Source organism: Balaenoptera borealis (assembly GCF_965194805.1).
Source record: "Balaenoptera borealis genome assembly, chromosome: 5".
Taxonomy (NCBI): domain Eukaryota; kingdom Metazoa; phylum Chordata; class Mammalia; order Artiodactyla; family Balaenopteridae; genus Balaenoptera; species Balaenoptera borealis.
Genome location: NC_138862.1, coordinates 1,640,163 through 1,652,169, shown reverse-complemented (window position 1 = coordinate 1,652,169; position 12,007 = coordinate 1,640,163). Strand labels below are relative to the sequence as shown.

The following is a 12,007-nucleotide window of genomic DNA, read 5'->3' as shown; positions in this document are numbered from 1 at the left end:
AATTAACTCGCGCCTCCAGCACGGGGGGCGTGGCCTGTCCAGAGACCACCAAGGCCGCGAGGTCCCGCAGGGAGGCGGACGGCACATGGGACAGAGGAGACACGGCTGAGCGCTGGGAAGGACAGAGCGGCTGAGGGAGGGGTCCTCCCCTGGAGGCCAAAGCCAGGGGTAGCCTTTCCAGGGCGATCATGGCCGTGGCCCCTCTGGGGAGGTAGGGGCCTCCAGTGAGGAGGCCAGGGCAGGAGCCCAGGTGGGGGTGGAATTTGGAGGGAGTGATAAGGGGGCTCTTGGGTTGGATGTGACAGGGAGAGGGGACGCTAGCCAAGGTGACAGCTCGGTTTGGGGCTTGGGCGGCTGTGTGAGTGTCGGTGCCATTTCTTCTGGAGGGGAATATACTGCCCGGGTAGTTGGGGCAGGTTGGGATGGGAACCAAGAATTCCACTATAAGATTCCCTCAGTTTCAGGTGGAGACCCAGAGAGAGGTCGGGGCTGCAGATGAAAGTGTCAGGGTAGCAGGGTGTGGCCTGGTCACGCAGGGGGATGAAGGGAAAGAGAGGGAACGGGCCCCAGGATTTAAAAAACTCATAACAGATCCATTTTGCAGCAGTTGGACATTCTTTTCCTTCTATTGAGAAAGCATGGGCTGTACAGAAAGGGCAAAAAGCAAACCCTGAAATGGCGGCTGCCCTGCAGGCCTTTGGAGCTGGCAAGGGGCCCAGCTCACTGGGGGTCTGGCAAGGGAGCAGGCCCCCAGGTCAGGAGGCAAGCCCAGGCCTCCCTGCCGCAGCCGGCTCAGGAAGTGAGGCTAGCTGGATGCGGAGTATGCAAGCGTGTCGAAGATCAGGCCCAGTGATGCTGGGGCCGACAGAACAGAGCTGCTTCTGGAATGCTGCCTAGTGCCTCTGCGCCTGCTTCCAGGAGGTCGTCCCTGGGTGCCAGCTGAGTTAGTGCTGTGTCTGCATGCACCCTGGCAGCACGTGTACCCAGCAGTCATTACCTCTGTGTTCTCCTTAGGTCTGGCGGAACCAGAGAATGACTCGTGACACCCCTTAAAGAAGTTGTAGGTGCCACCAGACGAGTGGGGACACGAGTGGGTGGTGGGCTTGGCCTTCTCCGTGCTCCAGAAAGCCTCCCCAGAAGTTCCACTGCTCTGGGTCCCAGCCAGGAAACAGTTTCTAGCCAAAGGAAGCTGGTCTGGCAGGCGCTGGTCAGACACCCAACCTGGCCCTGGGCAGGCGCTGGTGATAGCAGGGCCACTGACAGAGTTGGGGTGCCGAGCCTGAGAGCTGGCTTCTGGGGTTTCTTCCAGGGACATTTCTCTCTGGCCCCAGCCCAGATCCGTTCTGTGAAGTCGCCCCTATAAATCCTGGCCTGATGCCTCTGAGGTGTTTTAGTAAGTATGGGGTTTCCTTTAGGGGTTCCCCAGTCCTCCGATTCTCTTCCTCCCCGCAGGGCGTTTTTGACAGGCACAAGCAAACACACTCGTGTATTTCAACAAACTTGATCCCCTCCAGCGCTGTAGCCATCATTCTCCAGATCGCAGGGAGGCTGCGTGATTCCAGCAATTAGCCACACCTGCCCCGGGGGGCGGGGCGGAGCCAAAGGCGGGACGAGGAGCGCGGCCCCGCCCCCACACCGCAGCCCCGCCCCTCTGCGGCCCCGCCCCACTCCTCTCTGGCGCCTCGAGGCCGGCGCGGGCAGGATCGCGGATTCCAGCCACCGCGGCTCTCGTTTCCGCCGGGCCGCTAGAGCGGCGGACCAGCTTCCGGCAGCCGGTGCCGCGTGTGCTCCTCGGCTTCCGGCCGGTTGTGGGTCTCCGCCGCGGACATGGGGAAAGTGAGGGGTCTGCGGTCCCGGGTGCACAAGGCTGCCGTGAGGCCCACGGGGGAGGCCGCGCTCAGCCCCGCGCCCCCCGCCCGGGAGGCGGCCTCTCTGCAGGCCTCGGCTGGCGGAGTCGGGGGGAAGGTAAGCTGGGGACACCGCGGGCCGTAGGCGTGGGGAAGGGCTGCGGGTGGGGGAAGGGGGCCGCGGGCCGGGGTCGGGGCGCCACACTTTGCGGCCTCGGGGGTCCCGGGCCGGCTCCGGCCCCGCGTGCTTTGTGGGCGCCCCCCTGTCGCCCCCGAAGGGTCCCCGCGACCCCGGGACCGCCCTGGGCCTCGGCGGAGTTTACCGCGCGGCCTGCGGGCCTTCCTAGTCCGCGAAGTGTCGTGGCCTCCGTGGACCCCGAGGCTCGGCTGCTCACGTGCGCGACGGCCTGGGAGGCGTTGACTTGCTCCGCGTTTGGAGTTCTGCGAGGGAGGACCAGGAACCTCCCATCCCCACGTGTAGAAATGCTGCGCGAAAATGGCAAAAACTCCTGTGCATCGTAGCTGTGCTCCGAGGAAAGGAAAGGGAATTCCCAGGATTAACGAAGAAACCGAAGAGCAAACTGAAGAGACCCTGTACCCTGTAGCAGTCCCCCCCCGTCCCCCCATCTTACCTAGCCCTAAGCAGCCACTGATCTTTCTGCCTCTGTTCGGTACATTTCCTATGGATGGAGCCGTGGCCTTTGCGTGTAGGCTGTGGCCTTTGCGTTTGGCTTCTTGGACTTAGCATAGCGTTTTCAGCACTCCTGGAGGTTGTATAATGTGTATCAATGCTTCATTCCTTTTTGTGGTGGAACAATGTTCCACTCTTTGATTAGACCATGTTTTCTTTGTCCAGGTGCTGACCCTGGAGCTTCCTGGAAGCATTTACTGGTGTTTGTAACCAAGGGGCTAGCACCTGGACAGTGGACAAAATCTTGCTGGCTTGTGGGGACCGTGGCTTTGGATCAGTAACGTTAAAGAGAACAGCCATGTTTGTTAAGCACTTGCTGTGTGCCAGGCACTTTACTTCTTCTTAACAGCCCCAACCCTCATTTTGCTGAAATGAGGAAAAAACTGAGAGTTTAAATAAATTACCAAGGACATTCAGCTGCTGATGGAGGAGCCGATGTTTGAAGCCAGGGTCTGGCCATCAGTGCCCTGGTTTTCATAAAAACTTTGTTGGGGTAGAATTCATGTCATAAAATTCACCCATTTAAAGTGTACAATTTAATGGGTTTTTTTTTTTTTTTTTAGTATATTCACAGATTTGCACAATCATCACTACAGATTTCAGAACATTTTCATCACCCTAAAAGGAAACCCCATACTTATTATCAGTCATTAGGTCATTCTGGCAACCATGAATCTGCTTTCTGTATATATATGCCTCTTCTGGATGTTTCATACAAATGGAATTATACGATACGTGGCCTTTTGTGTCAGGGTTCTTTCACTGGGCGTGCTTTTGCAGTTCATCCTTATAGTACTATTTTTGTAGCATCCTTTTCTTTGTTGTCTTTATTCTTTTTATGGCTGAAAAATATTCCATTGTATGGGTATACCAGACCATGTCACATTTTATTTATCCATTCATAAGTTGGATAGTTAGGTTGTTTCAAATTTTTGGCCATCATGATAATACTGCTGTGTACAAATTTTTCTGTGGATGCATGGAGTGGAATTGCTAGGATGTATGGAACTCTGTGTTGAACTTTTTGAGGAATTGCCAGATTACTTTCCACAATGGCTGTGCCATTTTAGAGTCCCACCAGCAATAAATGAGGGTTCCAATTTCTCCACATCCTCACCAGCACTTGTTATCGTCTGTCTTTTTGATTATAGCCATCCTACTGGATGTGAGGTGGTATTTCATTGTTTTGATTTGCATTTCCCTAAGGGCTAATGAATAATGTTGAGGATTTTTTTCATGGGCTTGTTGATTGTGTATCTCTGGAGAAATGTCTATTCAAGTCCTTTGCCCATTTAAAAATTATGTTGATTGTCTTTTTGTTGAATTGTCAGAGTTCTTTATATATTCTGGATAGTAAACCCTTATCAGATATATATGGTTTGCAAATATTTTTTTTACTTCTGTGGGTTGTCTTTTTACTTTCTTGATATTGTCCTTGGAAGCACAGTTTTTAATTTTGATGAGGTCCAGTTTATCTTGTTTTCTCTTGTTGTTTGTGCTTTTGGTGTTGTGAAAAGTCAAGGTTTAGTTGAAAAGCTCAGGGGAGTCTGAGCAGAGTTTGGTCATGGAGAGACTTTTTGTCAGTGGATATCCTTTGCTGGTTGACATAGGGCCCATGATGTACATCAGTATTTACATCTTAATTCAAGTGAAAGACGGAATCTTCACTACTGTTTAACTCCATTCCCTCTTATCCCCTTGTTGTGCTGTTACTGTTATGTATGCAAGTTGTGTCCAAATATGTTACAACCCAACTGTAAGTTGTTACAATTATCCTTTCATAGCTAGTTACATGTTTACCTTTTCCAGGCCTCTTGTTTTGTTTTTGTGGATTTGAATTACTGTCTGGTATCATTTGCTTTTAGCCTAAAAAAACTTTATTAATATTTCTTATAAGGCAGGTCTACTAGCAACAGATTCTCTCAGCTTTAGTTTATCTGGGACTGTGTTTATTTTACCTTCATCTTTGAAGGATAGTTTTGCTGGATATAAGATTCTTGGTTGACTATAGTCTTTCACCACTTTTATGTTATCCCACTGCCTTCTGGCCTCCATTGTTTCTCATGAGAGGTCAGCTGTTAATCTTATTGGGGTTCCCTTGTATGTGATGAGTCATTTTTTGCTGCTTTCAAGATTTTCTCTTTGCCTTTAAACGTTTTGACTATGATGTGTCTTGGTGTAGATCTCTCTGCTTGTTCTGTTTGGAGTTTGTTTATCCTACTTGGAGTTCATTGAGTTTGGATGTATAGGTTAGGGTTTTCCATCAACTTTGGCAAGTGTTCAGACATAATTTCTTCGAATACTTTTTCTGCCCTGTTCTGTCTCTCTTCTTCTGGTACTTCCGTTACATGTACATAGGTTGGCATGCTGAATGGTGCTCTGAGGCTCTATTTGTTTTTCTGCAAGGCTGTTGTGTAAGGTTATTTCTATTCATTTTTTTCTGTGAAGCTCTGTTCTTTTTCCGTCTTTTCTTCATAAGGTACAATTTCTATTGATCTTTCTTCATATTCACTGATTTTTTTCCTCTGCCAGCTTAGATTTACTTTTGAATCTCTGTAGTGAAATTCTTCATTTTGATTAACGTACTTTTTTACTCCAGAATTTTATTTACTTATATATATTATAAAAATATACATTATGAAAAACATATATATTTTTTGTTATGGTATGCAGTAGGGGTTGAGAATCATTTTTTTCCCCATATAAATATCATTTTGTTTCCACATAATTTATTGGAGTTCTCCATTAAATTATCTTGGAGCTTTTGTCAAAAATCAATTGACCATATATGTGTGGGTCTATTTATGGACTCTAATATGTTCTGTTGATCTGTTTGTATATCCTTATGCCAATGCCACACTGAATTGATTGCTGTAATTTTATTTATTTTTTTCTGTTTTTTAAAAATTGAGATATAGTTGATGTACAATGTTATATAAGTTACAGGTGTACAACATAGTGATTCACAATTTTTAAAGGTTATATTCCATTTATAGTTATTATAAAACGTTGGCTATATTTCCTGTGTTGTGCAGTATGTCCTTGTAGCATTTTATTTTTAAATGATTTCTGTCTCTTTACTGATGTTCTCTGTTTGATGAGATGTTGTCACCATAACTTTCCTGTAGTTCTTTAGACAGGGTCTCTTTTAGTCCTGAGTATATTTACAGTGGCCGCTATGAGGCTGTTGCCAAGTCCAACATGTGGGCCCCTCAGAAGCAGCTTCTGTTGCCTAGGTCTTGCTTCCCAGTTTCTTTGCACAGGTCCTGCTCTGTTGCTGTTGAAAACCGGATGTCTTAGGCAGTGCATGGTGGCACTGCGGGGGCTTGATGCTGTTCATGTGGTTGTTTATTTGCTCGCTGGCCTGGCTCTGGGCTGCCGTGTGACTCCGGGTCCACTCTCCGCCAGCGCACGGCCTCCCATCTCCCTGCTCCTGTTTTTTCTTGTCTTTATCTTTCAGCCTGGCAGCCTGGGTCAGCACAAGCCCCTTACTGGTCAGACTGTGCTTAAGCCCCCATGGCCACAGAGATCCTTGCCCTTTACCGCTGGATACGTGTGTGTGGCTGGGAGGCTGCTGTCATAGTTCAGGGAGCTGATGTTTTGACCCGCCTTCACAGGGACTAGTGGCTTTGCCATTCTGTCCGGCCACTCCTGAGCCAGTGCAGCCTTGAGCTCACACCACCTCCAGCCTGCCGTGACGCCGCTTCCTGGAAGCTGCCCCCGGGCCAGGGCGGCTTGCTGCCTGGCCAGCGTCTGCTCAGAGGTTGTGCCCAAGCCCCCGTGTTATTGGTGCCCCTTCCAAGGCCCCTGTCCTGGAGCTTGGACCCGAATGAGCTGGCCAGGCCTGGGAGGCGGGTCTGGGTTAGCACAGTGTGATGGGCAGAGTGACCTGGAGGATTTTGAAATCTTGATGTGGGGTGAATGGGGGTGGGAAACAGGGAGATTGCTGAGAGGGAGCAGTGGCTGTGAAACGGGAGGGACAGTGGGAAGGTGGGAGGTGTGGGGGGAACCTGGTTCCTCTCACAGGGGCTCCTGAGTGTTGAGGGTGTAATTCGTAATCATTACTGATCCTGCATCTGGTCTCAGAGGGTCCCGCAACCAGGATCCAGGGCTGGGTGGTGAACCGAGGCTGCAGAAAGGATGTGGCTTGAGAGCTCTGGGGTCTGAGCTGGGGTGGCCTTGGGCTCCTCTCCGGCTCCCCCTCTGGAAAAGCGGGGGTCCGGCCCTCGCCGAGGGGTCTCTGAAGCCACAGAGCAGGTCTTAGGTCTCCTCTGTTTCCATCTCAGGAGTGGGCTTTCACGAGTGCCAGTGTGTTTGCCGGGACCACGATAGACCCCAGCGCCTTGGTGCAGAAGCTGGACGTGGACGCGAGGAGCCTCGCCTCCGTCAGGAGAGGTGAGAGCGAGCAGGACGGACCTCAGGGGTGGGCGCCTGGCCAGCTTCCACGTGCTCACAGGCATGGGCCAGAGCAGATTTCAGGTCCGCCTGTACACTTCTAAGAGGTTTTTTTTATTAGTGGAAAATTTTAAGGATGTGCTAAGCGGAAGCTGGTATAAAGACAGTCCACGTGCCCATCCTCTGATTTCAGCACACACAGTACTGGGTTATTTTGAAACAAACAGCATTTCCCTCAAGAATTCTTTAGTAAGTATTTTTAAGAGCTCTTAGAAAAAAAGACATAAACGCGCCTACAAGGCCATCATCACACCTAAACAGATCAGTGGTAATTCCTTATTTCAGATAAATGAAGTAGAAGAAGCGCCCATCTTCGTGATTGCCTCAGTCAAAACCAGGTGGGAACAAGGGCGCGTTGCAGGCCCCGCTCCCCTTTCCTTCACGTGTTTATCGTGTGGGGGAGGTCTTTTTTCCTACTGCACCTCCCCCACTTGGGGCTTTGTGGTGTTCCTGGCTCCAGCGTCCCGTCTGGGCTGCTCCTGGAGGAGAGGAGCGGCTCTCCTGCCCTGGGTGGCCACACTGCCACCACTTTCTGGAGAGAAGCTTCATGCTGCATATGTGAGCTGCACATTTACAGCTGAGCCATTGAGAATAAAAGCGTCTGTAGCCCTGTTGGGAGCACTCTGGCCTCCAGGGCAGGGCTTCTAGGTTTTTGGCGTAGTTTTTCTGGGTTTGCGTCTACAGTTTGTAAACAGTCGTTGCGGTTGTATGCTGTAGTTATTTCACAGGTACGGCTTATATCAAGCATCTCCCATGAGGTCATGTTGTTTGCATCATTGCTTTGGATTTTTTTTTATTTCACTGGGGAGATTATCCGAATCTCCTTGCCATTCCTTGTATGTTGAAGCTGTAGGGAGGGAAGCCGCCTCCCCTCTACCCTCCTAGGTTCTTGGCTAGGACCCTGCAAGTTAGACTAACAAAGACAGATTAACAAGAGAAAAACAAATTACTGCTGTGTGCAGGTCACATCACGTGGGAGAAACCTCAGTGATGAGTAACTCAAAGCGGTGGTGAGAACTTGGGCCTCTGCAGCGTCTTAGCCCAGAGCAGTGATGCTGTGGGCTTCCCAGGGCAAACTGGGGGGGGGGGTGAGTACGTGGAGGAAGGTTCATGCAGGTCCATGTGGTGCCGGCTCTGGTGTCCTCGTGGCCATGAGACTTCCTCGGAAGGGGGATGTATGGCAGTCCTCATTTGAGAATTTTCTGTCCTCAGTCAGAGAAGGGAAGTTGTGGGCGGCGTCTTTCTGCACCTGCTGATTCTGTTTGCCTCCAGCCCAAAGTAATCCTGACCTCCAAAGTGCTGTGTTTGTGGGTACCACGTTCTCGGCCGTCAGACTCTTCTGCTGTTTCTTGGGATGGATTCCGCAGAGCACATGGCAGCTCTGGCTGCGTGACCTGCCTGAGTGCTTTCCCACGGGGGGTGCCGCAGGGACTTGCCTTCGTTAGGGCGGGCAGGGTGTGCCTGGGAGGGCCGGAGCCGTGGCCACTCAGGTCCCTTTGGTGACCCACATGATCAGACAACTTTCTGTGTGTTCACTGGTTCTTTTACGGTTTGTGTACCGGGCAGTTTTGATGGCTTTTCTGGCCGGCACCGGCATCCCTGGGGTTCCATCCCAGACCTGCGGAACCTTGTTTTCACACCCGCTCCAGGGGTCTCCGATGCTGCCAGGTTCAGGACACTGGCCCAGGGCCTAGTGGGTCCTGCCTCGCGGCTGCAGGAGCATAGAAGCCCCCGTCTCCTCTCGGTCCTGAGCTGCGATGGGCTGTCATCCAGATCTCCTGGTCAGCCCTTGCGGTCCTGATCTGTGGGACTGTCTCAGTGTGCGGCAGGCAGAACTCAGTTACCCCTGAGCCTTCGTACTAAATCTGAGGGGTTGTAGAAAATTCCAGGCCGCCACAGACAGCATTGGCTGCCCGGAGAGCATGGCCAACCAGAAAGAGCAGATGTCACCTCCCAGCAGAGGGGACACTTAAAATCTGGGTGGTGTGGCCTGAAAACCACAGGGGTGTGGAGGGGGGACAGGGAGAGAATGAAGGCAGTGTTTATTTTCCTTCACGAGGTGGTCTGTGGGGTGTGACCATGGAGGAGAAGGGGCAGCTGAGGAAGAGGTTTGTTACACTCACAGGTCCTAGCGACCAGGGCACGGCGCGCAGGGCCCCGCGGGAAAGCAGCAGGGTGGCCAGGAGGCAGAAGATGGGGGCTGGCCAACCTCCAGAAAGCAGTCTCTCTCCAGCCAGATAGGTGTTTTGTTTTGTTTTGTTTTGTTTTTATTAAGGATGTCACAGTGTCATAATATACAGAAAATTAAAGAAAATATACAGAAGGAGAGGGCCCGGGCTCTGGGGTGCAGGGCTCAGGGCGCTGGCTGCTGTGAGCTCTGCGGCCTCGCGGCTGGCAGAGCTGTGAGAGCCTCAGGTCCCGGGGGACTGGAGGAAGTGGGTGGGCCGCCTGAGGCCCAGCGCTGACGGCGGTTGTGGGGCGTGTGCTCCGGAGCCTCGCAGCTGGGGGCTGGGGCCGGCCACTTGGCTCTGTGGCCCTTGGCTGCTCACCTGTAACAGGGGTAATACTGGTCCTTGCCTCCTCAGTGCTGCCTGCTTTGGGGTTCAGATGTGTCAGTAAACGTGGAAAGTGGGGAACGGCACCTGGGCCTGGCTTCCGTAAGTGCCCGGTGATGCTGGAGGAGTGATCGGCCACGTGTCCCGTTGAGCGAGGCCCTCTGCTGGCTGAGGTGCCCTGGTTCCCCGTGGCAGGTGTCTTTCACCCTACCCACGCCTCCCTCTCCAGCTGCTCTTGCGTTTTGGGGTTCCTCAGACCTGCCTCCTGATTGGCCAGTGCCCTGGATCTCTTGGGCGATGGGCCTCGTGGCTCCCCTGGGTTTGAGCTGGGACCGGTGGCCCGGGGCAGAGGCAGGTCATGTGGAAAGTGGCATCCGGTGACTCAGCTCTGCTCAGTGACCTGCTGGGCCGTGACGGCGAGGGCGCCTGTCTGCCTGGATGAGCACGTCCTTGCCCTGGGCTGAGGTGCAAATAGCACTGCTCCCCGCGTCCCTGGCCACTGTGCCCGTGTGGTCCATGTGGTCCCAGAGGAGCCTGGTTGTGGGTCCCCCCCGCCCCGCCCCGGGGTGGACGCGTGTCTGCTGCACTCCCCTCCCAGCGCAGACCTGCGCCCACACCCTCCCCTGCAGCCTGGGCGCCAGCATCCTGCCCCGCACAGGGCACCGCCCTCCAGTTCTGTGCTCTTTGTGCTGTGCTGTTGCGGGAAACAAGCCACTCGGTGCTCAGATAAGCGCCTGCGCTGTTGCCAGCCCTCCGCCTGTGCCCTGGGCTGGGCAGTCCCGGCCCCTGGACTCAAACGGGGGCGTGAGTGAGTGGAGGACGGTCTTGGTGAGGGACGCGGGAGCAGGAGGGCAGGAGGGAGGAGGTGGCGGTGGCAGCACGTCTGCAGGGGCTCTGGGTGGAAGAGGTGGGGAAGTGACGCTGGTGAGTGGACACGGAGGCCTCGAGGCCCCGGTGGAGGGACTTGGCTTTGGGGTCACCCACCTTCATCTCCCGGGGGGCTGTGCTGCCGAGGCACCCCCTTCCCCCACCCAAGCAGAGAGCTCTGCCCTGACCTTCCCTTTCCCTGCGGCCTGAGCTCCCCCCCCCCACCCCCCGCTGGCAGACCGCTGCGGTTTCCTCCAGAACTCGGTTTCCTCCGAGGCAGGTGCTCAGCAGAGGGCAGCAGAGCTGCGTCTCGTCTTCAGGCTGAGCCCAGAACTGGAGCGGGTCCTGCCTGGAGGAGGAGAGGAGGCTTGGGAGGGCTGACCTTGGGGCGCAGACGGGACCCGAGCGCTTCCCAGAGGCTGTCTTTAGGGACTTCGGATGCAGCTCCCCATCGAGGGACTTGCTCTGCCTTTCAAGTCAGGGCTGTGACGCCAGGGCTGTGACGCCAGGGCTGTGACAGAATAATCCACTTAGAGCTTTACTAAGCTCTACTCCTCTCCACCCGGCCCGAGTGTAACAGGAACAGTGAGAGTCAGGCCTGGAGGGAGCCGCTGCTCTGTGGAGACCCGCGTTGGCCAGGGGCGGTTCACTCTCCCCTTGGCCTCCCTGGCCTCCTGAGGCCGCTGAGGGGAGCCCTGGAGGTCTCCGGTGGGCAGCGGCACTTGCGGGTCTGGGAGCTGGAGGAAGCCCTCCTGGGCTTGGCCGCGGTGCGTGGCCCGCCGTCCTCTGTGGCCGCAGGCTCTGAGCACCCCGCGTGCTGCCTGGGCGCTTGCCTCCTGGCCGTGGGGGGAGGCCCTGGGAGGGGTGCCCACTGTGTCCAGGGCTGCCTGCACTAACAGGGCCTGAGCTCTGTGTGCTCAAGGAGAGGATGGAAGGCATGGGCCGCTGCTCTGGGCCTGCTGGCAGCCGGGGGACAGGAAGGGCCCCACTGCTGGGCTCTTCTCGCCTTGCTCTGCCTGCGTTGAGCCCGTTCTTTTGGACAGACGGAAGCAGGGAAGGGCACGGAGGATCCTGCCCGCACGGTTCAGAGAGGGAGGGTTTGGGGCCCTCGGGCCGGCTCCTCCTCCTCGCAGGACGGGGTCTTTCCCAGCGCCTTCTTCCCGGCTCTGGGCGGGCTCTCGGCTGGCAGGAAGTGCAGGGGATTTGGCCGCAGCGTGGCCTTGTGAGGAGGCGTGTGTGGATGGGCCCAAGGTGCCGAGGAGCTGGGTGCACAGGGACCCCGGTGTCCCGCAGCGCGCCCTGCACCCCAGTTCTTGCGCTGTTGTGTTGCAGGGCCGAGCAGGAAGGGCGGGTCAGAACCGCGGGGGTGGAGGTGGACGGTCACTCGGCTTATGGCACACAGCACGGGACACAGGTAATCAGAGAGGAGAGGTGCCGGACCACTGCCGGAGTCTTCGGGCAGGAGGCGGCATCTTAGCCGGCAGCAGGTCCCCGGCGGCTGAGCGGGAGGGCCTCGGGCAGCGTCTCTGGAACAGCTCTCGGCAGCGCGGAGTCGCTTCCAGTCGCTGGGCTCAGGGGTCTCTTTAAGGAAC

General features: G+C 54.7%; 1 protein-coding gene across 4 annotated transcripts in view; it reads left to right on the top strand.

Moving 5' to 3' along the window:
• Nucleotides 1-1,716: 1,716 nt before the first annotated feature.
• The window catches only part of SLX9 (SLX9 ribosome biogenesis factor), a 29,440-nt gene continuing 19,149 nt past the window's right edge, over nucleotides 1,717-12,007 (top strand). Inside the window, exons 1-2 of one of the 4 annotated variants that reach the window (XM_082392560.1) lie at nucleotides 1,717-1,965; nucleotides 6,825-7,017. In XM_082392560.1, the coding sequence (XP_082248686.1) occupies nucleotides 1,828-1,965; nucleotides 6,825-7,017 (331 nt within the window). In that variant the 5' untranslated portion in view covers nucleotides 1,717-1,827. The remainder of the gene's footprint in view (nucleotides 1,966-6,824; nucleotides 7,018-12,007) is intronic. The other 3 variants (XM_082392557.1, XM_082392558.1, XM_082392559.1) reach the window with 3 other exon arrangements.